General features: G+C 38.6%; 1 protein-coding gene across 1 annotated transcript; it reads left to right on the top strand.

Annotated features, from left to right (window-relative positions):
- Positions 1 to 871: 871 nt before the first annotated feature.
- On the top strand, positions 872 to 26,066 carry LOC119648364 (protein tramtrack, alpha isoform). Its single transcript, XM_038050089.1, has 8 exons — positions 872 to 1,424; positions 11,168 to 11,543; positions 11,616 to 11,712; positions 11,954 to 12,763; positions 18,624 to 18,950; positions 19,019 to 19,068; positions 19,127 to 19,297; positions 25,665 to 26,066. The coding sequence occupies exons 2-8, from the start codon at positions 11,449 to 11,451 to the stop codon at positions 25,816 to 25,818; spliced, it is 1,704 nt and encodes a 567-aa protein (XP_037906017.1). The 5' UTR covers positions 872 to 1,424; positions 11,168 to 11,448; the 3' UTR covers positions 25,819 to 26,066.
- The last annotated feature ends 19 nt before the right edge of the window (positions 26,067 to 26,085 follow it).

A 26,085-nucleotide genomic window follows, 5' to 3' on the forward strand; every position in this document is an offset into this window, starting at 1 on the left:
TTCTTTGTGATCGACGTATCAACGAACGTCTCAAATCCAAAATTGAGTGGACTAGTGGCGAGAATATCCGCGATCAATATGGGGTTGCACTATATGTAAAATCTTCCTTGAATTCATTTTATATGTAAGCATCCGAATTGTTAGCATAAAGCATAGAAAGAAGCGTTGAAGTTTGAAAGTTTGGTGCGAATGCTACCATTAATAATAGTCTTATAAAAAGATTGCTTCACTTCGTAAATCAGAAAAGGCAGTTAATGTGGGCTACTGGATGTATGCTCTCCTAATCAACCATAAAAGAATCATCTTTTTTCTATCCGAAGGGATCACTTTCTGCTCTCAAGTATGTTTATTTAGTTGGAATTTATGAAATTATTCTTCATTCTTCATTTTCACTGTTTTTATAATTGACAACAAAAGTGAGTACTTAACGCATATTAAATAAACATAATGATATAAATGTTCAGGATCCGGTCTCTAGATACAGGTTTATGCCAGTAAACTCCCTAAATATTGATATCCTGAATAATTTTTCGATTACCAGCAATTTTTAAAATCCGCACTTAGATATATACAAAAAATTGCCTCATTAATGATATGTGGGTCGAAATTTATTGCAATCTTTGAAATAATCAAAACAGCCATAATTATATCTATTCGATTATTTTGTTACGCAAATAAGCAATTATAAGTGATATACATAGCAGCATACTATCATAATTTGCCACAAAGCCTTCCTCCGAATCAATAACGTCATTCACCCTTACGACAAACACCCCCTTCCAATTGACTCAACAGTCTATTGACGGTGAACATTCTCCATCGCTAGCAGAAAATCAATAGTAGAACCCAAAATTATCGATTTCAGGGACGACCTGGCATCAGCGTCTACGTATGAATGTCTGCCCAAGCCCTCTTGGTTTTGCTTAACGCTTACAATTGGACTGGATTCTGATACGAATTGAATCGTGTATGTAGCTGGGGCAGACTCCTCAGATTTACGGACGTTCGAATGTCTTTCGAAGAATGCGTGAGGTTCAAGTGGCCATAAGGCAACCTTATGGGAGGGAAATGGCATAAAGGATGCACAATCCCCACGCTAGTTACTACGGAGTTGACGAGACTCTTGAATAGATTGTGTACGGAGAGCAGATCCAACTATTCATTGTGGAAAAGGACTTCGGTGTGGAAGGTGCATCCGATTCAGGACTGGCATTGTGAAGTCAGTGTCGTGCTAAAAGAGTGTTTATTTACGAAAAGTGCTTGTTGTCTTGTGTACGTTTTTTACGGGAAGTTTGGGAACATAATGACTTGTTCGTATTGAGAAGTTAAGTGGTCACTTCCCCTCAAGACTAGACTTTAAATTTGAACAAAAGCCGGGAAACAATATTACGTTTCAAAATTGCATCGAGTGGAAGACAATTACGGTAAATACCCTCTGCAATTTTACTTATTTATGTGCGTCCCTAACAGTTCATTAAAACATTTAGTATGCAGGGAAAGGAGCGTTCATCACCATAAATCGATAACCATATCTCGTATTGAATGTTTATGTGCATTTCGTAATCAGTTCCAACGTCTATGCAAAGATAAAATTTGGTATTCACGTGTACCCGCTGGCTCCTGACTCCTGGGCCCTCGCATAGTTCCACTACTCTCACCTGTTATCAATGCACCTTAAACAAGGAACTTTACATTTAGTTGCGGATTGCATCCCATTGCCATTTGAATGCACGATTTCAGTGGCTTTCACATCCTCGATTTGCAACCCCTTTAAATCATGATGGAACTGTAATCGTATGAATTGATTTCGGATGCGCAAATCCTTCCCCAGACATTTGATTGTATCTCGAGATTACCAAACGACGTCATGCCTCCAATTTGCACAGTGCATGTAAAAAATATATGTTCGTTACTGAATCCCATTGGGAAGCAGGGTATTGTGGCTTTGAAGCGTCTTGGGTCGTGAACATTTGTGAATTAATTGTACTTCATTATTACAAATGACGATAATATACATACATACACATGCCCATATGTATGTGACGCTCTGAGTACATATTTGCGCTGAAACTACAAATTAATCGGACAATCGATCTGACCTAATTCCAGGCTGGGCACAAGTTTTATACATACTATATGGGCAAGTATCATTTTCAGCCAGTTTTGATAGATGTTACGGTTGAGTGAGGAGGTAGCGGTATATGTATGCAGAAGTAGTGAGTGATAATAGCAAGGTCATACTAGCTTTATCCTGGAATTTTCACTGATGTTGGGTTAATAGATTTTAATAGAATGATTTATGTTAAATTCGTAATGAGCTATGGTCGGCAGACTATGCCTATGATATGTATAATTGCTTCCTAGATAACTTTTCAACAAATTGGGAGTTCTTATACCTCAAGTTTTTCTAGGACTTGTCTAGTTTGGTAGAAGAGAGGAAGTGAAAAGGTGCCTTTTATCATTATATGTCCTCCTACTTTTCACAAACAACAGTGAGAAATGCACATGCTAAATTCCAAGTACTTAGCCTAACAGAAAAGTTAACAGCTAACTTAATTTAAGGTTCTTGATCTAATAATCCCTGATTTCATAGATTTTTTTATAAACAAGAAACCGGAAACCGGGTGCTTCAGGTACGAAGGGTTTTGTGTATTCTATATGGGAGAAGATTCTACTATACGACTGTTGCCTTTGTATGTAGCTAGTAGGTCATAGTCTACATGAATTTGATATGTCAGATTATTCACTTTAATGTATCAGTGAGATTCTTTGCACCCTTAGAGTTCAACTCACAGGAAATATTATAGATAACTGTGACTTACAAAAACTTAGTTAATAATAGTACGATGCCTTCCGAACTTTTCCTATATTGTTCTTAACGTTTTTGTAAAAATTTTGTAATTTTAGAATAAATTGTTTTTACACAAAATCTTAAAAAGACTGAGGAGAGATTATTTAGTATAAGAGTAGCAGTCAGTGTAGAGGATTACACCGTCTTTTTTATGGAACAGGTGGATATCATTGTTGCAGGGGCTGAAGAGCTGCGGTTGATTTGAGCCGAGGAAATTTTCCTCAGTGATTTCCAACGTCAGCATCGAAAACCACCAACCAACAACATCAAACCGCACTGGTCAAACGGGAAGAATAAAGATAGGAGACTACAACTTTGAGACCGTTGACAACTTCTCCCATCTAAGGTCGAAAATCACAACCGATAACAGCTACGATGATGAAATCCGCGCACGGTTGTTGTCAGCCAACAGAGCCTTTTTCAGCTTACAAAAACTATACAAGACAATGATCTTGCCAGTCCTCATGTATTCCTCGGAGACTTGGGTTCTTAGCAAGAAAAATTGCGAACTCTAGGCCGCGTTCGAGAGAAGAATCCTCCGAAGAATTTTTGGCCCCCTACATGAGGATGGACGATTCCGTAGCCTACATAACTACGAAATCTATGAGCGACACCATGACCGTCAAGTTGTGGATAAAATCTGGCTCAATAGATTACGGTGGGCAGGTCACTTAATCCGTATGGATGAGGATCATCCAGCCTGAAAGTCTATAAGGGCAATATCTATGGTAGAAAAAGAAAACGAGGCAGATCCTGCCTGAGGTGGAGCGATGGCGTAGGTCGTGACGCCAGACAGCTTTTAGGGATATCGAATTGGTGGACCTCGGCGCAAAACCGGGATGTGTGGAGTTCCTTATTAAGGCTGGCCTAGACCGGATACCGGTTGTTGATGATGATGATATAACTATGTTATGAGAAATTGACTAGAAACCTCCGTTAAGTTTATCTTAGATTCAAAGAAATGTGCAGCAATGTAGACTATAGTACAGAGCATAATATGTCCAAGTTTGGTACACTACTATAAACCACAAAGTTACAGTAGCTAAAAGTTGTTTCGTCGTTGCTAATTTACTTTAACCCAAAAGCATTGAATATTAATATCGTACTAAAGTGAGTAGTCTGACATGCCAAATGCATATACATTACGAACTACGAACAAATTGAACAGTTCGGCATTCAAATCTTTGTACTTAGAGAAGAAATAAACAGAATCGGTTTTTGATATGTTTTCTTTATTTAAAACTTAAGATGGTTGCATTGATCACAAAGACCGCCAATGGGGAAATACCACTTTATCCAAGTTGCGTTGACGCAAGAAGCAATTCAATAACACAGTTCATCATTGGCTGATGGCATTAATCCGAGATATTTAAATCACATAGTTCTCGGCAAGTCACTACCTTTGACAGTGATATTGTCTGTTTTATTGGGGTCGGTCGTGAAAAATTTGGCTTTATTCAGATTTAGTCTTAGACGTTTTTGGATATGTTGCTCGAGCTCAGTTTTGACTGCAGGAAAACATTATTTATATAAAATGGTGTGTAGTAGGCTGGAGGTTGGATGATCCGTATGACAGAGTCCGCAACAAGAACAAAGGGAAGTGGCGGGGGATTGCTTCCTTGATGAACACCGACGGAGGCGCGAAGCGGTTTTGATACCTGCCAGATTTTGAACTTTACTCTTCGGATCGCGTTAGAGCAATCTAACCGAGCAAATTCGGAAATGCAATGTAAAGAGGGTAATGTTTCTCATTGTGTTTCCACCGTCCGTTATTCCACAGTTCTTGACAAACATGGCTTGGTTCACGTTTATTTGAACTATGTCGTTAATACGATTGCCAAATTTGAACATTCTACTGGACTACCTTTCTTTATCCATGTTGGAATGGTGATGCCTTCTTGCCAATCAAACGGTAAGCAAAGTACCGTTCTTAAAAAAATCAGAAGACTACGGCTTCGTCGTGGACAGGGGCTACCTTTGTTTCTGCCCTGGGAATTCATTCAAGGGTGTTGTTTACTTGCTCATTTTAATTTGCAAACACCCCATGGCTGCGAATTATATTCAACCTAAAAACCGCATACAAATTCTGGCCTAAGTCGGTCGAAGCTGAAATAATTTTTGTTAAGAATGAAGGAAACCCTGAGTCTGCCATCTACGTAATAGCGGAGCAGACTAATTATATCGTACCAAAGTATTAATGCAACAGAAGTGTTTGATATTCGGTGTGCGTTGGTGTTAGCTTTTCACCAGTAGATACAGATCTATCTCGTGTTTTGCTCCCCGGTTGAAATTCTTGTAAATTTGTTAATTGAGCATTTGCAATTTTTTAATTGTGTTTTTTTCTGTCTGCATGTTTGTCACACACACTTTTCTCCAGAACCGAACAGTGAGTAAAATTAATATGTGTAAAGTTTAGAGGGGGGCTTCACCTACATACAAAGGGGTGATGTAACATTTTTTTTTCCTAACTAACCCGTGTGGGATATTAAATGGTTGGTTTAAACTAATACTTTCACAACTAGATTCTATTTTCGACATAAACTGCAAAATGCGCCAGTTACGGGACAATATGTGTAAACTTAAAATGAAACAGGATTTATTTTTGGAAACTACCCAACCCAAAATTTCGAAAAAAATCAGAGCAATGCGCTTATATGAAATCTAGGCCTCAAAATACATCCCATTCCGATAGGCGTTCAAATAAACTTAATAATAGTACATTACCTACTTTTTAAAATCGGCCGGAAGCCCTGAGATTGTTTCCAGGTTTTCAGAAATTGATTTTTCATTTATATATATTTTGAAAGGAGAATATATTGGGACTATATTGCAGAAATTTTAGACCGAAAAATTTTACGAAGTTACAGTAAATTGATGAAAACGCACCTTAACCCTTAAGTTTATCCTAGAGTTATGAAAATTAGCACTGATGTAGACTATGGTATGGAGCATGATATCCCCAATTGATCAAAATCCTACTATTACTAATAAAGTTAGAGTAAATTTACTGTAACCCAAAATACTAAATTTAAATATGATACCAAAGTAAGTAGTTTGACATGCTAAATAGACATTTACATCACGAGCTATATACAAATGTCTTTCAGACCTGAAGCGCCGAGATTCTGGTTTCTCAATTTGTTTATTTTTATTTTGGATTTTCAATGAAAAATAGACGGGATTTCTGAAGGTTTTTCTTTACAGCTCCACCATTTTAATATTTGGTGAGGTTCGCAACATAGTGTCAAGTGCACATCATATGAAAACCTTTGAATTTTTAATTTTGGATTACTACAAATGGACACGTGTTTTCCACCAGCCACCACGTTTTTTAGAGAAGCCCACTTTTACCGAAAATTCATTAAAAATGTTGTATCATGAATTAAGAACCCAATGATAACATATAAAAAGCTACTTTTTTTTTTATTACCAAAAAACAAAATCTAAACATGCCAGGAAATTAGAAGCTGCTCGCTTCGAGTATTAGAGGTTTTGCGTTTCTTTTTAAAGTGGGGATCTTTGCCCCATTCGCATATAGCTAAAGCTTTAAAATATTTCTTCTTTCATGTAAGCATCCAAATTGATCATACACATCTGTATATTTCAGCTTTACCTAGCACAAGCGAACACATATCACTCGAGAACACAGATAGATATATAATATATATTCCTCAGAATTTGACAGATAAATAGACAAGTATAATGACTAAAAAATTTAAAAACGGAAGCTCTGTGCTTCGGGTGTGAGAAGTTTGGTTGATTTTTAATTTAGAAATATATATTTGAGTACGTGATGATTCTATTTATACATAGCTCGTAGTTTATATACATTGTATATACCCGAGATTATTCGATGTGGTACTGACATTTTCTATCTTGAGGAGAGGTAATTCGACTCGAAAGAAGCAACTACTAGAACTTTGTTAATAATAATAGTAGTTTCCAATATGATGCTTCATATGAAAACTATATCATTGCTATTTTACGGATCTAGGATGAACTTAAGGGGGATGGGGATGTGCATGTACCAACATATTTTTTTCAAATTTTTCCTTCGGGTAGTTTCTGAGAATGAATCTTTAGAAGTAATTGGCCCTTTTCGATCGACGTATTCCTCGCATTTTCTGCCGCTATGAAAAGTAATATCTGCTTCGAAAAGTTATAATCCAGGCCTTTCATTTGATACCCCATATGACTATATTCGGTGAAAAAAAATTGCACCTATCTTTTACATGTATAGGGAATCCCCCTTAAGTTCGAGGTGCACCAATGAACTAACCGCATGTGTTTGTTCACAGTTCCAACCTTTCTTCTAAATTCCGTGTCAATGGGTGCAACCATTTCTGAGGAAAGTGCGTGTGACAAATAAAGAGACAGACAGTAAACCAATTTTAATAAGGTTTTGTTTTCAATAAAACCATAAAAAAGTTAAAATGGTAAAAATAATGTGTCCCGGTGTAGCTTTCCTACACATGCATATATGGGCTCTTTGCATTTTGAGCAACACACTTTACTGTTCCATTGATACATATCAATATAGTTATAAAATATATTCTATCTATCATATCTTGGAGGCAATAATGGAAAACTTTCACGTACTATAACTACATTAGTAAAAACAGGATCTCCATAAATTTCTAAAATATATAATAGTAATGTAGCATTATTTTATGGGGTTTTTCAGTTAATGTCAAAAATTAAGCTAGTTCTGAAAAATACTAATTGAGTGTTTTCGTTTGATACCCAACGTGGGTATATTCTGATAATAAAAATTACATCTTCCTTTCACGTGTATGGGAAGACGCCTTAAGTTTAGCATAAAATCATATCGCTCACTGCATGTAAAGGCATTCACAGACCACACGTCCTCTCCAAATTTTGTGACTTGCCATTGCGGAGCAAATTAGGTGTGACAGACAGACAAGTAGTCAAAACAGATTTTATTAATATTTTGTTTTACACAAAATTTTAAAATCGACTGCCTAAAGGTAAATGCTTCACGTGAGTTTTCAGTGCTACTATTCGCGTTAATTATGAAATCAGCATCATATTCGGATAATATTGATAACTTTAAATTGCTATAACTTTGTTACTTATAACATAATTTTGACAAAACTGATACGCGCCACAATTCTTTATGCTCATGGAAAATTTAGTTTTACTAGGATCAACTTAAGGGGGTCATCCCGTGTGTCGGATCCGAGGAATCGATTTTTTTTTGGCATCAATTGTATCTAGATATAGTGTAGAATATATGGGCAAATTGATTTAAGGCTGTACATGTGTTTCTTCAAGAAACCTAAGGTTTATGGATTCGGTATAGCAGATTAATGGTCAGTTCAGGTTTTATGGATAAAAAGCGCATACTACTTTTTAAATGCGTTCTTCTTGAAACTGCATGTTGAAAATCGGCTGCCACCATAGCCCCAAAATCTATCCAACGAAATTCTTTGAAATTTTCACGACTAATTCAGAACATATTTCTACGGTCCGCGAACTAGGATAATTGCGATTCATTCAGTAGGTTTTTTTTGTATTCATTGAAGAAGCCGTGAAAAATGCCAACAAAATTTACAAAAAAAAATTTAACACGGCACCAAAAATTTAGTTTTTAATATTTTTTAATAATCGTAGTTTGAGGATTGTAGTTAAGTTTGTATGTTGAAATGCCGTTTACTTTTTTTCTTTAAGATGATCACAGTGCCCTCTAACGTGGCAGCAGAAAAACACCTTTTTTGGAGATGGGTGTATTTCAATATCAAACTATGCGATCGGGCTGGAAAAATTAATATGAACGCTCAAGATATTAATTAATCTATGGTGAAAAATTCGTATTTGTATCTTTATCCAGTTCTTTACAAAAAATTTCTAAAAAAAGCTAAAAAAAAATGGCCTTCACACGGGATGATCCCTTAAGGCGGTTATCCGGTTAATTTTATTTAAAACTCCACACGGGTACATTAGGAGAAAAAAATTGCATTGCCTCCATTCAAACTCCATTGTACGCGTGTGATTTAATAGTTCCCAGAAGTGCATCAAATTTCGTTCGAATCGATGTAGCCGTTTTGCAGAAAATTGCATATTTTAGATAGGTTTTGTTTCACACAAAACTTTAAAAAGGCTAAACACAATTTGAATATACCAAGAAACGTACGATTACCTCAATTATCCGATAACATCAAAATCAAGTAGATAACATATAATTTTCATCATCATCAGCGGCGCAACAACTAGTATCCGTTCTAGACCTGTCTTACTAAGAAACGCCAGACATCCTGGTTTTGCGCCGTCCTGACCTACGCCATCGTTCCATCTGAGGCAGTCTTCTTTGTCTTCTTTTTCTACCATACATATTCCCCTAATAAAATTTCCGGGCAAGATCATCCTTACCTATACGGATTAGGATTTTATCAACAACCAGACGGTCGTGGTAACGCTCATAAATTTGAATCGTCCATCCTCATGTAGGGGGCCAACAATTTTTCGTAGGATTCTTCTTTCGAACGCGGCCAACAGTTCGCAATTTTTCTTACTAAGAACCCAGGTCCCGAAGAATATATAAGGGCGGGCAAGATCATAACATTGTACAGTAAGAGCTTTGACCCTCTGGTGAGACGTTTCGACTCTGTTGGCAGCCAATAGCCGTGCGCGGATTTCATCGTCATAGCTGTTATCGGTTGCGATTTTCGACCCTAGATAGAAGAAATTTTCAACGGTCTCAAAGTTGTAGTCGCCTATTTTTATTGTTTTTGTTTTACCAGTGCGATTCGATGTTGTTCATTCTTTGCTCTTTGGCGCTGACGTTGCCACCATATACTTCTTCTTGTCATCAATAATGTGCAGCCCGAAATCTCGCGTCAATCGCGCCAGCTCGATCTGGATGAAGATAGATTGTACATCTCGTGTAGATAGACTGTACATCTCTTGTTCTTCCAATAATGTCAATATCGTCAGCATAGGGCAGTAATTGAGTGAACTTGAAGAGGATGGTGCACCTCGCATTAACATCTGCATGGCGGATCACTTTTTCCAGGGCCAGGTTAAAGAGGACGGATGATAGGGCATCCCCTTGTCTTAGACCGTTGTTGATGTTGAATGGTCCCGAGAGTGATCCTGTTGCGTTTATCTGGCTTCGCACATTGGTTCGGGTCAGCTTGGTCTATCTTATCAACTTCGTTGGTCGTCTCAATATTTAACCAGTTCGGCTGTAATTTCATCGGCTCCTGGCGACTTATGATTTTTAAGCCGATGAATTGCACGGACTGTGCACTGTGTTTCTTCCATGCTTGGTGGTAACAGCATTTGTCTGTCGTCTTCAGTTGGCGGGACCTCCAACTCGCCGATATTCTCGTTCTTGAGCAGTTCAAGTTTGCTAAGTATTTTTGTGACCGTATCAATGACAACGCTCTTCAGGTGGTCTTGAAGATCATTTATTGATGCATCGTCTCCAGGACATCTGTGGTTGCGGTTGTTGCGGCGTCCATTTCCCCCTTATAGGTGTTGCGGAGGGCGACTTCAGTATTCACTCTTCAGTTTGTTTTAATGTTCACATTGAAAGCGCTGAAAATAAGACTCAAATTTTGTAAGACGGTCAAGTTTTACCTACCACCGCACGTGCATATTAACACATTCATTCAGTGGAGATGGTATATTATTGTTTTCGGCATTATCCTTTGTCTATAAACTTTTTTTTAAATTTCTTTTGAGTTTTGACTTTTGACCGCTAAAATCCTTCAAATCAACATACATATGTACCACGTTTTTTGAATTTGTCTTTGCAAAAGTCACATGTTCTATCAACGGTTTAGACAGTTCGCTGGGACAAGCCTCTCTTGCATTAGTGGTATATTACCTATCGGAACCTTTTTGTACTAGATATGAGAATGCGTTGAACATAACGTAAAGTAAGAATACAAATATTGTAAAATCCTAGCGGTCGTGATTTCCTTTCAAATTGTTTTTACGAAACTCAGATGAAATGTATCCCCGAGGGTTGTCAGTGAGAAAACAAGGGGAAATACTTTCGACGCTCACTGTGTTATGAATTCTCCTCAATGGGGTAGCGTGCGATGTAAACATGATAAAGGCCATGCCTTTCCCGTGAGTTGATGCTACAAGTTGGGCAAATAGCAACTTTTAAAACGGAACTGTTATTATTCGAGTTATCAGCTTCGACCGTTTAATCAATTCGTTTGAAACACTTGAACCGAAGTTTGCATTCAAAGATTGGGGTGGCAATTTTAAGATTATGCACTACCCGCTCCAGTCCTGTCTCGTATTTAACATACTCATGGTGTTTTGCTTCATTGTTTACAGAAATCCGAGTAGTGGCATTATCGATTTATTGATTCAGTCTTTCCCGGGGATAAAGGCGGGGAGTGAGCTTTGGCGTTACCACTCTGTAGCCTCCATACGCTATAGCGTTGACCTCAGCGTCAGCCGCGACGACTGCATAGCAGGAGCCTTTGGATCAATACCTTCACCAATGCTGTTACATCAGGCGCGAGAATTGAGTTGAGTTCACTTGTATGTCGTGTGCACGTCGAAGCTGAATTGGGAAGGCGCAAAACAGAAAACGGGAGAGCTGTGCATAACATATGGTGAAAATGAGTTCGATTGCAGCAGAGAATTACCATCTGAAATGGGACTCACATTTATCTTATCTGAATTTATCTCTCAACACTTTGTACAAGTAAGTATTGTAAATAACTGCAGAATGGTCATGATGCGCAACGCTTTTATCGTTCCCCTTGATCAATCACAGGAACGAGAAATATGCGGATGTTATGCTGCTGGCCGGTAACGTGGATAGTGGACCTCCTATACCAGCCCATCGAATCATATTGAGCTCCTGCAGCCATGTAAGTCGAATATTTTGTTGTTGTTGTAAAATGCTGTCCTACCATTAACCGGAATGATAAATTGGTTAAACTAACAACAATTGCCGCATCCAATGCTGCTATTCATTGTATACTTCGAGACAAGCGATTGAGAAGAAATAATCGACAAGACTTTATGGTCATGCATTTTCTTTGTTGACTTAACAATGCCTGACCGGAATCAAACTCAATTTGATAAATAAAGCACGAATTTTCATTTCAGTTCTTTGCATCAATTTTCGAAGCAATACCATCTTCGGTAAATAACTCCACATACATTGTCCTTCCGCCAGAGCTGAGTCGGAAAGCTATCCAAATCCTTGTACAATACATGTACGTTGGCGAGGCAACGGTTTCCAACGATATCCTAACAGAAGTGTTACGAGGAGGTGAAATCTTAAAAATACGCGGCCTCTGTCGCCAGCACAGTAGTAGAGATAATCACCTTCATCTGAATGAATCAAAGGCGCCTACAAGCATAAACGCACAAAATTGCTTAAGTCATTCAAATAGTATTAGTCACGAATCAGAACTACGCGGATTAGGTGCTTCGGCTACAGTAATTCCGAAAGAGAGTCCTGTGATTGTTATGTCGCCTAAAGTTCAATCTACACCATCGGTCACTGCTCCACCATTACCAGCACCGAGTATAATGGTGAATAAAGAATACGCTATTGATCCTGACGAGTTGAATAAGAGTCATTCATTTATTGGGGCCACTTCACACCTTTCGCGGATTGCTAAGAAATTGCAAACTAACAGTAGTTCTGTGTCAAGACCATGTCCTCTGTCTTCTCAAGATTCAATGTTCGTAAGGGATCGAGAACGTATGCGTCGACATAGTGAAGACGCCTTACTATCTTCAAGAAGTTCAGATATGTACAGGGATGAGGTTTTAAACATGTCAAGGAGAACATCTCCGGATCAAGATATCATGGATCGAGCGTTGCATAAGAAGACTAGCGTACCCGAGCATAAGAATCAAAGCATGGAGAATGATGTCTTCAGGAAGGATCACAGTTTATTTTCAGGGGTAAGTTGGTTTACTATTGCTATTTCCATTATTTTCTATTCAGTTAATTTTTGGCGATTAATACGAAGGCAAATCAAATATGAACCGGACTTTTGCTTGAGAACTGGTACAGTAAATAAAATTTGGAATACATCTTATGCTTTTATTCTACCTCATCGGAAGTATTTAATTCCTTCATCAAAGAACGGATTTGATCGTGTTTGTAACCAATTGCGTACAAACATTTCTACACCGTCATTCTTGAGGTACAGTTGCAGTGGATGATATGACGGCATTTTCTTGATTGTTTTCGACAGCTTAGTAAATGTTAAAATTGTTATTGTGGGTACTTGTGTTTTTAAGAAAAAACAATTCTGAAAATCGGGAACTTGACACTTCAGGTATAAAAGGTTTTGTGTTTCCCTATGTGAGAAGCATAACGCAGTTTTCCATTGGCTGATAGCATTGACTCGAGATATTTAAATTGCTCAGTGCTGTTAGCTTCAATGACCTGCCCAGAGATGGAGAACTGCGTTTTGAAATAGCTTCACGCATTAATGAGACCTGGATGAAGTGGCATTCCACAACTTGTGTTCTGTGTGATCGACGTATCAGCGAACGTCTTAAATCTAAAATTTACTGCAATATCGTCCGTCTGCCGCTCTTTATAGTTCTAAGTGTCGGCCGACTATAAAAGACAATGAAAGGCGTCTTGCGGTACTGGAGACGAAGATATTGCATTGCACTGGTGGCGTGACACGTGTTGATCACGTCTGAAATGAGAATATCAGCGATCGATATGGGTTTGCACCGATCGTGGAAAAACTGCAAGAGAGGCGTTTTCGATGGTGTGGTCACGTCATTCACGCTAACGAAAATTCATCAACCAGTATTGGTCAGAACATCGAAGTCAGTGGTAAGCAACCAAAAAGCCGGCCAAAACAATGGTCGCTTGATACACTGGATGGGGATTTGAAGGTCTCGCGATTACATCCTGATCAGGCATTTGATAAAATAAAATGACGAAACCGATCACGACGAGCCGGCCCCGCTTGTGAACTGAAGGCTCAAGAAAAAGAAGAAGCTGTGAGGAGCGATGAGCCTGACAGTTCCGTGTCACATAGTCAAAAATTCTATTGGCCTCTATTTTTTAGAAAGTAATCTAAATAAATCATTTGATGGAAAGCACTGTTTTGATAATAGTCAACCTCATACGCTTCACACTCTGAGTTTAATATTATTAGCAAATGCCGAGAATTTAACCAACATCAAATATAAAACAAGTCGGAATACCGGAAGCTCGCGCTTCGGATATAAAGGTTTTGTGTTCATCTTATGTAAGAAATTTCAACGCACATTTTTCTATCCGTATATAGCTACAAATTCAACATATTCCTTTATATTTTTCCAAACTACGAGACACACGTACATATTACAGCTATAGATATTACGCTCACCCTAAACAAACAAACTGCCTATTTCCGAATACTATACACATATATGCACTTATATAAATTGATCGTACCCATATTTCCGATCTACTTCTTAAATCTATTTGAATTAGGCTCTACCCGCAAAGTTCATTAGCACGCATATATTATATACCTACATACACAAATGTCTGGTTGACAGATAACTAAACCTAAAACAAAATAATTCTCTGCGACCCAATTCCTAAGAATTCATTTCGTTGTGGTATTGATGAATTGATATGTGATGATGACGTCATCCAGGTTGTAGAGTGCACGAAATTCACAAAAAATTGTAAAGTTTCACCCCCTATAACTTTGTTAATAATTGTTGGATTTTCTTCAAGCTTGACCAAACTGTGCATTATGTTCTTCATTATACGCATGCCAAATTTTGTACTTCTGTGATGAACAAAAGGGGGGTGCCGGGTAAATTTCCAAAATGTGGAAATTTACTATTATTAACTTTATTTCTGCAGATATCGGAACCGCATATATTTTGAGGCCTAGATTTCGTAGAGATGCACCACTGTGATTTTTTTCAGATTTTTTGATTGGATAGGTTCTGAGAACGAGACCTGTTACACTTTTTGGGGGCCATATTTTGAGCCCTGACTCCTCTATGTTTCACCCAACATAAAATATTGAACCAGTTTCGAAAAGTACTAATTGAGACCTTTCATTTGATATCCCACATGGCTACATTCTGTGAAAAAAAAATTTGCGCCCTCCATTCACATGTATGGGGAGCCCCCCCTTAAACTTAACACAAAATGGCGCCACTTAGTGCATGTAAAGGGATCACCAGATTACATACTCTCACAAATTTTTGTGACAATTGGTCTAGCCATTTCCGAATAAATCGGGTGTGACAGACAGACAGACAGACAGACAGACAGACAGACAGACAGACAGACAGACAGACAGACAGACAGACAGACAGACGGACAGACAGACAGACAGACAGACGGACAGACAGACACCGTCTCGATTCTAATAAGGTTTTGTTTCACACAAAACCTTAAAAAGGGCTAGGGAGAATTAGATTCTTTTTAAATGGAATTTTAATATTTCACTCGAATGTCAATTATTCTCGTTAATTATGACGTCAGCATCTTATTTGCATGGCTTTGGAAGCAGTTAATTCGTGTGAAATTGTTAAGTTTGAACTGCTATAACTTTGGCGTTAAGAGCCAGATTTCCATGAAATTTAGCACATATATACGAAATATTGTCTTCTATGCAGGTATAAATTCGAAAGTCTTAGGATGAATTTAAGGGTGGTTTTTCAGTAAATTTCTAAAAGTTGGTAATATACTATTAGTAAGTTTATTTGAGCAGATATCGGAATGGAACATATTTTGGAGCCTAGATTTCATCTAGGTGCACCACCCTGATTTTTTTCGGATTTTTACGTTGGGCAGATTCCGAAAATGAGTCCTGTCTCCCTTTAACTGGGTACATTTTGACTCCTTACTCACGTACTTTGCAATTCAATCCAAAACTAATGTCAGCTTCGGAAAGTACAAATTGAGACCTTTCGTTTGATACCCTACATGACTATATCCGGTGAAAAAAATTGTTTAATCCCCCCTTTGCATGTATGGGGAGCCCCCCTTTAGACTCGACCTAAATTTATGCCACTCGCTGTATGCGTGGGATTTCATAGTTCCCATCTGTCCACCGAATTTCGTTCGGATCGGTTTAGCCGCTTTGAAGAAAAGTGCGTGTGACAGACAGACAGACATTGAATCGATTTTAACAAGGTTTTGTTTTACACAAAATGCAATGCAATCTTCCTTAAATTTTTCACTAAATCTTCTACTCACAAAATCTGATTTGCCAGTCGTCCGAAAGCCAAACTCGGAAAAGATTGTTGAGTGTGGACTTTGCAAAACAGAGGCTACATGGCGGCTAAATGGCTGATTATTTTTATTAGTTAGTTACCTTTTATCAAATTTCACCAATCAAATCCAAATGTGATTGCATCTATTGAGCCACTTTATCATCATTGCAGGGGTAAGAAGTAGGTAATGGACATCGACATGAAAAACCCAATTCTTTTACTCGACATCGAGCCGACTGAAATGTTGGCATCCTGGATCTGTCCCATTATGTTTACTGAAGAAGTCTTTCTATTTTGGACACAAATATCCCTTATTTTTCGCTAATCTCTCTCTAGGCGCGGTTAACCTTTTACGTTGACAATTGCCATCCCATTTGGTGTTAATTGTAATTTTGTACCAACTTTCTGTTTGATTCTCTTTATACCGTGGCGGAAAGGTTTGATATCAATGCAATTGAGTTGTCAGTGTTGATTATCTTCTTTTTCATCTCAGAAATTTTTCGTGGGAGAAATCTTAATTTTTCTGCATACTAATAACCATATACAACATATACGGTAAGTGTATTGAATACCGCTGTTTTAATGTACAAATATATCTATCTGAATTAGGCACTACCCCAAATCGTCATTAACATATATATATAAATACATACATATGTCTGTCCCGAGTAATTGATATTCATATCCCATCCATATGAGCTCATTTTAATGTGGTATTGGCGAATTGATATGTTATGATGACGTCATACACGTTTTAAAATGCACGAAATTCACATAAAATGTAAAAATTTCACCCTCTATAACTTTGTTAATAATGGTTCGCTCAAACTTCCCAAAGTTATGCCTTATGTTATCCCTTATATATATGCCCGTACTTCTACCATGAACTAAAGGGGGGCTTCCGACAAAATTTCTATAATAAAATATGCTAATATATTATTCTTAACTTTATTTGGGCAGATTTGGGAACATCATTGTAATTTTTATCAGATTTTTCGGTTGGTTAGTTTCTGAGAACGGGACCTGTTACACTTTTTGGGGGTCATATTTTAACCCCTCATTCTTCTGCGATCGATCCAATATCAAATATGGGATCAGTTTCGAAAAATACTAATTGAGCCCTTCCATTTGATATCCCACGTGGGCATATTCTTAAAACAAAAATTGCACAACCTTTTCGCAAGTATGGGGAGCCCCCTTCCCTTAAATTCAACATAATATGGCGGCAGTTGCTATATGTAAAGTGATTTACAGATCACACCTTCTCAGCAATTTTCGTGACAATCGGTCCAGCCGTTTCCGAATAAATCAGGTGTGACAGACAGGCAGACAGATATCGAATCGATTCTGTGTGAAACAAAACCTTAAAAAGCTTGCAAATCGGTTAGCCCGCCAAGTTTAAATTAAAAATTTAAACTTTTTGAACCCAATATTAACATCTGGTCATATTTGATCTGAACTGGTTCATTTAAACCGTAATCGTAAACGGGATCATAAAATCGAAAAAGTGAAGAAAATTGTGCTCGTCTTGGCATTAGAAAAATTCCAGAGACTCTCAACATCTCTCATGAATCAATTCGACACATTGTGGTTGATGTTTAGTGTATGAAACGCATGACCGCTAGATTTGTACCAAAAGACCTGATTTTGTTGCAAAGAAACCTCGAGAAGAGGTCACAAAAGTGATACTTGTCAACACAACGAATGCCAAAAAGAAGCCGACATCGAAAAAAAGACATTTATTAACAAAACTAAAGGCCATCTTCATCAATGCTATCAGCCAATGGAAAACTGCGTTGTGAAATTGGTTCACGTTCACAACTGGTGTTCTTTGTGATCGACGTATCACCGAACGTCTCAAATCTATAATTTACCGGAATGTCATCCGTTCTTTCACTCTCTATGGTTCTGAGTGTTGGCCGATTATAAAAGACATTAAACGGCGGCTTGAGGTAATGGAGATGAGGATGTTGCATTGGAGTAGCGGCGTGACACCTTTTGGTCACATCCGAAATGAGGATATCCGCGATCGATATGAAGTTGCACCGATCGTGAAAAAATTGCGAGAGAGGCGTAATTCCCGTTAACGAGAATTCACTTGCCAAGCTTGGTCTGAACATCGAAGTCGATGATAAGTAACCAAAAGGCAGGCTGAAACAACGGTGGTTTGATAGGCTGGATGGTGATTTAATAGCCTCGCGATTGCATCCAGATCAGGCATTTGATAGAACTAAATGGCGAAATCGATCCCGACAAGCCGACCCCGCTTGTGAACGGAACAAAGGCTGAAGAAAAAGAAGAAAAATTATAGGTCACCCCCCGTGTTAGCTCAAAAGGAGCATATTTTGAAGGTGATAAAAAAGATTTGTATTAAAATACATAAAAATGTTCTCTTTTAATCAGACAGGGTCAAATTTGTTCAGATGATTTGTCAATGCGTCACGTTATGACCCTCGTACAGTTTTTAAACACTTTTCATTCAAATATTTGAATTTTTTTTAGAGACAAAGTAAAGCAAATCTAATTTACATAGAAGATAAATTTACTCCCATTTTTCTATCTGCAGGAATGTCCCTTAGAAGACAGCCTAACTGAAACACTTGACCTCTTACCAATTAAAGAAGAACCATCTGAATGGTCTGGCGATCATGGCTCCAATTGTGGATCTTCCTCCTGCAAGCACACACCCCTAGATATGGTTAAAGTTGAAACGAGTTTGAGTGATGATGAAGGAAAACAGGAAGGAGAAAACAATGAAAATCCGGTGTTTTCTCCATTAAGCTGCGAATTATGCAGTGAAACTTTCACACAACCGGCTGAATGGGTTCGACATATTGAAAGTCATATGGACTGCCCAACGAAATATATACCAAAGAAAAGGAAAAGAGTTACGGTAAGTATATAATATGCGAATTTTATTTGCGGATATTGTTCTAAATCTATTTTTGTTTTTTGTTACAGAGTTCATCCACTGAGATGATTGCGTCGCTGAAATGTAACTTATGTAATACGTAAGTGAAGACGACCTACAAAGTTAAACATAAAAATAAGTTCCATTGTTTTCTATAGACAATATGAGACACCGGCTGAGTGGGTGCGGCACATACAAAACACACACACTGAAACTGAGCTGGCCATATCCAACAATAGTGAACTTCCAAAATCTCGAAGACATGTTGATCGATTTGTAATGAAGGACTCCATTAAGTACACAAATGGCCAACTCAACAATACGCCAGAGTAAGTGTTTGATTCTATATTGATACTAACGTGATCACGCTGCCCCTAAGAAGGCCATTTCATTGAACTACCATATAAAAGCCGGTTTCTTGAAAGATATTTCTCCGGTAAAGAAAGGAGAAACTGACAAACTAACAGCTATAGGTTTGGTGAAACACACCCATTTCATGGGATACAGGAATGGACAAAGGAGAAAAACATGACAGAACAACTAAGCTTGATTTTAGTATTTGCTGAATAAAGGTGATGTGAAAGCTCATACTTTTATCACATTAAAGCGAAATTCTTTGTATGTTTGTTTGGTAAATCATCGTTAGCATCATTTAACTTCCGTGTCAGTTTATTTCAAAGATCGATTCCAAATTAACGAAGTAATGAAAGACATTTCGCTATGTTCAGCTGTCTTTACGATATTATTTGCTTAATAACATCTATTGACTGCTCTCAACATCATAGGAACTTTTTCACAATTTTGAGGAATAAACTCGAGGCAGAATACATGGAACGGACAATGGACGGATCGACCACAAGCTTTATCAAATGAAATTGACGTTTGAGCCGAACGATCATTCAAACTTAGGTGGCAAACTGCCAATGATTCAATCCAGGAGGAATAAAGATGTCACTGACATACTCAATACTCGATTTCGTTGGTCGAAGTACTAGCCAAAACCCGGTAATACAATGACTTAGGATCGGCTCTACCGTTTTATAGAGGATTTTGAATATTTGCCAAGCAGAAGCTATGCTTACAGAAGGTACAAACAAGAAAGGTTTCATATATCCGCCATTTCCTTTGACGCCTAGAATGACGGTGAGAAGGTCGACCTTAACCATCTGAAATATTGCTCCGATTCTCATGCAGTTTCCACAAATATTTTGTTATAGCTTCGTCTGTGATCGCACACTCAAAATTGGTAATTGCCATACCATTGTCAAAATGACCATTCCTCAGGCAGTTGCCTTAGGTTTGGACTATTTAATTTGTACAGGGCTGGTCTATATTCTATTGCAGACTCTATGGCTACATTCAACTTGTATATGCTTCGTCATCATTTCTTCTGGCAAAATCAGAGAACAATCATTAAGCAATCCCTAACAGATTAACGTTATCTATTGACATCAATAAATCAACAAAATAAGGTTTGTTGAACATCAAAGGGAAAGACTCAACTTTATGATTGCAGATCGTCTAGTCTCACATATCATCTAAATCAAATTCCCCGGCAGAACTGCAGCTAGCTCACTTACTATCAAGTTGCATTTCAACAACATTTTAGCAAATGTTCAAGATGTATTCAGTTCGCAACGAATAGTGTTGAAAAGAAAGTTGGCTCCACCCAATGTCAACAGCCCGAGATATGTACAAAACACTCAAGCGCTTCATAGCTTCCCAGCTGCTTAGCTCTGGAGGTCTAGCCAAATCTTTTCTGATGCATGCGATTTTCGACACCACGAGCGAACCTCCCCCCAAGCACCGAAAAATGAATCTCAGAGCCTTTCAATAGGAAAGTACTATATACTTCGTTGTTGAAAATGGATACACTCAGTCCTTCGAATCTTTTGGAATCATTTCCCATCAGTTCAAATCAGATCTGCCTAACACTCGATTGATCAAAATCCGAACAAAATTCGAACAGAATACCTCTCCTTCCCCTTACAACTTTTCTACGTCCTAAATACAGTAGAATGAAGCAAACTTGTGGCGTTCACTTCCTTGGCACTGAAGTAGAATGTTTGACAGATTTTAGAGGCGGCACTATTGTGTCCTAAAGGAGAGGAATTCTCCGTTCGACGAATCTTCCGCTCTAGCTACTGAGGTAGCTACCATTAAATTTGCAACCGAAGCAGCATAGTACCGACAGTTCGAAATTTTTTTTCTTAATTGATAGTTTGAGAGAATGCAGAAATTCACTCCATCGTTGACGATACTGTCCGAATCAATGATTTGGCACACAAACTTGCCAAAAGTCTCACTAGCTGGTTCACCAGCAAACTTTCTCCTACGTCCTCGAACGATAACCTCAAGATAATCACTAAAAAGGTCATGGATACCATGAAATGAAGAATATCAGCAACCTCTAGGAGAGAAGGAAAGTTTTTCGCTAATATCTTCCCATAAATTCTATCCAACTTCTAGTTTTATATACTGGACCTAAACGTTGCAAATATCAAATTAGTAAGTCGCCTTGATCATTTTAGTAATAGCCAATTACAATAAATAGATATTTGCCGACTAACAGTTTGTAAATTTCGTATCTTTATCGCTGTTTAAAGGTCAATTGCGCCTCGGATAGGGACTGAAACCATGGCTAAGACCTTCGACTATCAAAAACTATCAGGAATTCCGGAGATACAAACTGGACATTCTGAGTTTAAGCGAAATGAGACGATGGGACTCTGGAGAATACCCCTCTCCTTCATGTGGTATTGTACAAGGCTGTGACAAAAGGAATTCCATCGTTGCGCTGGTGAGGGAAACAAACCGCAGTTAGAAACCATTTCGTTATCGTGTATCGCACCACGAAGGAGTTTGCATATGGTCATAAGCCATTCGATGGTCTTGTGAGGGACGTTAATGGTAGGTTTCTTATCCACCATGGTGAAGAAGTGAAATTTTACCTCTTGTCATATGCCATGAACGATAAAGTGCGGGTACGAACTGCTCCTCTAAACAGAACCTAAATTATCTTTGCCAACAACTCACTCAAAGGGAGTAAAGCCTCCGGCTTTGATGGAATCTCTATGAAACCTGTCCGTGCGGCTCCTGCAGTCTCTGCAGAATTGATTTCTTCTCATTCGTAAATGCTGGGAATCTAACATCTTTCCCATGGGTCGTTAAGATTCTGATGAAGGTTACCTGACTTGATATTTACTAAAATAATCCTGAACTCCATTAAAGAGCACCTCAAAAACCCGCTCTGCAGAGAGCAGTCTGATTTCTGGTCTGGGTCCTTGTTTCCTGATCATGTTAATGTAACCATATATTTTTAATTACATAGTCTTTCAACGATAACATCGAAACCATATACATTCACCACCTGTTCTGCTTTTTCATCCACCGCAATTTCGAATTCACGAAACAGTCCATATAGTCCCAATCATGAAACTCGTCAAGTTTGTGACTATCTCGGATTCCTATGATGTTTGCAAGGTTCTCCAAGCAGGGTGGATGGGATCCATGAAACAAGCATGTAGCATATCAAGTATCTCAACAATGAATCTGGCATCTGGGGGCGCGAGTGGGCGCGTGAATTGAGTCCTTCATTGGTTTGCTGTCCTCGGAGTCAGATATTTCAGAATGAAGGGATTTTATAGAACAAGGTTTGCACGTCAGAAGGTAAAGTTGTTTGCCGACATTTTCCTCAAATTACCAGGGAAACTATTGTTCAACAAAATTACTCTTAACCCATTTTGCCCATTTCCCCAAGTACCACGTGCGTGTATCCACACCGCAACCTGAAAACAAATAAAGGGATATTTCGCGGACTTATTAGGAAAAACGTGCGAAGCTAAAATTGGAAAAAATATCGACTTAACCGTGTGTATGGAGCCATAACACTCAATACTCGAATGCTGCGATCAGGAGGGGGATCCACGACGGATGACACTGTCAATCGGTGTCTTCTTTGGCTCAGATCTTCGTTTGACACGGTCTTTGGGCATCCCCTCTTGTCCTTGACGTCCCCATGGAGGATGCGACTACATGACGCCGTCTTACGTCATCTGGCATCTCATTATGAACATCGTAAATGCGGCCTTAAATAAGTATTGAAGGTGGTGATCAATTTGTATATCTTTGAAGTGACGTTTATGCCGACGGTGGCACCAAACTGGATGTTGTATTAATAGCGGTAGATTTGCTTTCGGAAATAATTAAGAGTTGCTTTTTCTTCACGCTAGTAACATTTATTAACTTTGCAAATACCGATATTTCAGGAATTACTTAATCACTAGGTACTGTAGCATTGAGGCTCTGTTGCAGTGATGATTGCTTCTCCATTACTCGTTGGGAAGAAATTGAGGATAACAATTAAAGTTCTATAAATGGAATCGCCAGAACACGGTTGAGAGTCGCTCAACAACATCAAAGCAGCTCTTCGCCGTCGAACGTTTTGGCGATTATGCCGTCAATCACCAGGGACGGAAGACCTAGGTGTCATATTGTTTGGATGAACCAATTTAAAGAATTTATCATCCGCACCTATTACCGTGTCACGGATTTGGAATGTAATCCAGCAGGGTACAGACATCAACTCGATGACGCGTTTATAATCCGTTTCCCACAGTCATGTTTCGGAACCGAGCGTCAATCAGCACCAGGTGATAAAGAATAATAACTAAATTGCTTTACCAACTACGCAACAAATTTTCCAAAAAGTTTCACTTGAGCTCGGTCCGGAGTCGTCAATTTACTGGACTAGTCAAAGGAGCAAACCAAATACTCCACCTATAAGGCACTCCATGAACCCACAAATCAGGAGAAGCAGTAACTGGGCACGTCAACCCAATTTATAATGAGGCTTTGGCTGCGTGCCAAAGACGAGAATCAACTTCGCTCCTTGCTAGAGGTTAGTTGAGTAGGGATATTGACATGCAGTTGGGTTTGAAGAAATGTCGTTTGAAACCAATTGTTGGGGGGGAAACACACCGACAATGAAGGATACGGTCAAACAACATCCAAATTGAGGGTATGCATTCGGACCACGTCTATAAATACCTCGAAATATTGCAAGCTGCTGTTGCAATAATTAAATCTACGTTGCTGGGGGAATTTGAACGGCGATTGGATCTTGTCCTGAAGACAGCTGTTTGGGAAAAATAAAATCATGGCAGTCAGCGTCTTCATCATTCCCGTCCGTCTATATACGTTTGGTGTGATACAGTGGAGTAATATTGATTTAGTATTTGTCAATAAGGGTAGTTTCTGTTAACAATAATCAATATCCCACGTCATCAGGGAGGAGAGGGGATATTTGGTTTGTAAATTTTTGGAGCGCTACAATCAAGTGCATTTTCTTCGTGAGTTTTTCAGCGAGAAACAATCCTCTAGCTAATTACATCAGGCTCATGTCAAGTAATAAATTGCCTCCTTTGAACTTGAAAAGCAGAGAATGGGATCCCATGTCCAACGTTACTTCAATCCAACAGAAGATCGGAAGAAGATGGAAAGAGAAACTTATTCACAGAGATCATATAAAAAAATTTGTTGTTGCCAGGTATTGACATCGAAGCCTCCAACAAATGGTTGACAAACGGTGTACCATTCTGTGAGACTGAAACATTCCTGACTTCAATTCAGGACGCTTGGTTCCCAACAAAAAAATAAAAACAGTACATTCTTCATGTCTCCTCAATCACCAACTTCAGTTGTAGATTATGCAACTTTGAAGAGGAGACCATCCAGCACGTAACATCTGCGTGTAGGATGTTGACTGGTATCGAGTACACCAGTCGCCATAACTCCGTTTGCAAGAGTTTCTATCAAAAACTTGTGTTGAAATATCACTTGGTGGTAAACTACCGTCCTTATTATGAGTATACTCCGCAGGGAATCTTGGAAAATGATTGGGTCAAATTACTATGGGATCACACTATTGCCACCGACCACAGTATTAATCTCGATAGACCCGATCTAGGTTCTCAAGGAGGAACGAGCGTGCTTCGCAATCGATGTAGCCGTACCGTTGGAATGGAACTCTGTTGAAATCAGCAAGAACAAATGCAGAACTTCAGCCGCTTGGCGGACGATATGAAGACAGATATACAATCGAAGTAGTTCTAGTCGTAATTTCAGCGGCGGGATTAGTTTCAGAAAACTTAGATAAGGCGCTATACGAGTACATGGGGATGCAACCACCACAATCGAGGATGTAGCAATACATTTTTGGATGGTAGCACCCATTTTGCGTTGAAACGCATCATCGCTATGATGTGGGCGTTTGGATATTCAGCCCATCCTTACGTTTGTCGCCCCTCGTTCTGGTTGGGCGGGAAGAGGAGGGTTCAAGAGATTTTTCTCCATGTTTTCCAAAATTTGGAGTTCACACCTAATATGTTGTCCAGGTGTCTATATATCTTGCTGCCTGGGCAAGGCGTTTTTATCATGCTATTTAACTTTTTCATCACAAACACAATCACATCATTCCTGATCTGTGATGAGTTCTTTACAAAATATGCATTGAAATGTAATAAAAACTTCTTTGAAAGTCGACTGTTGCATACCTTAATTTCGTAAAAAATATCTGCAAATCACAACCAGTCCCTAACATGCACCCCAGCAAAAAAAGTTCGCATCACATTGGTACCTAAAAAATATATTTATTGTCACTTGACTGCATTATCATCGCGTTTTTTATATTTTCAGATTCTTTAGAGCGGCTCCCCCGAAAAAAGCCCGAGCAACCGACTACCAAATGTATATAGAGAAGACCTGTGATGTGTGTAATAAAGACTTTTCATCATATGCAAATATGATCCTCCACCGGAAAACACATGGAGGGGAATTATTTCCGAAATAAAATTCCACAATGAAAATACCACTGGAATGAAAGGAAGGAGCGCCGGTGGTGTTGTAGGAATTGTGATAAATTTCACTGGGAAAAGAGCCTCAAATGCCCCACCCTGCTGATTGCAACATTAAATATGAGCAAAAGTTGGCAAGCGATAGGGAAATGAAAGCCTACGAACGAAATCAACAAATAACAATTCAAAATTTTAATTCAAAATAAAATTTCATACTTCTAAGCAGTCCAATATTCAATGTGTATAAAATGAAAGAAATAAAG

Source organism: Hermetia illucens, chromosome 2 (assembly GCF_905115235.1).
Source record: "Hermetia illucens chromosome 2, iHerIll2.2.curated.20191125, whole genome shotgun sequence".
Classification (NCBI taxonomy): domain Eukaryota; kingdom Metazoa; phylum Arthropoda; class Insecta; order Diptera; family Stratiomyidae; genus Hermetia; species Hermetia illucens.

Bases quoted from the DNA above. Each gene is read 5' to 3' on its own strand.
- LOC119648364 (XM_038050089.1), top strand. From the start codon at position 11,449: ATGGTGAAAATGAGTTCGATTGCAGCAGAGAATTACCATCTGAAATGG. The intron at 18,951-19,018 runs GTAAGTATATAA...TTTTTGTTACAG, and splicing joins AGAAAAGGAAAAGAGTTACG to AGTTCATCCACTGAGATGAT. The intron at 19,298-25,664 runs GTAAGTGTTTGA...TTATATTTTCAG, and splicing joins CAACTCAACAATACGCCAGA to ATTCTTTAGAGCGGCTCCCC.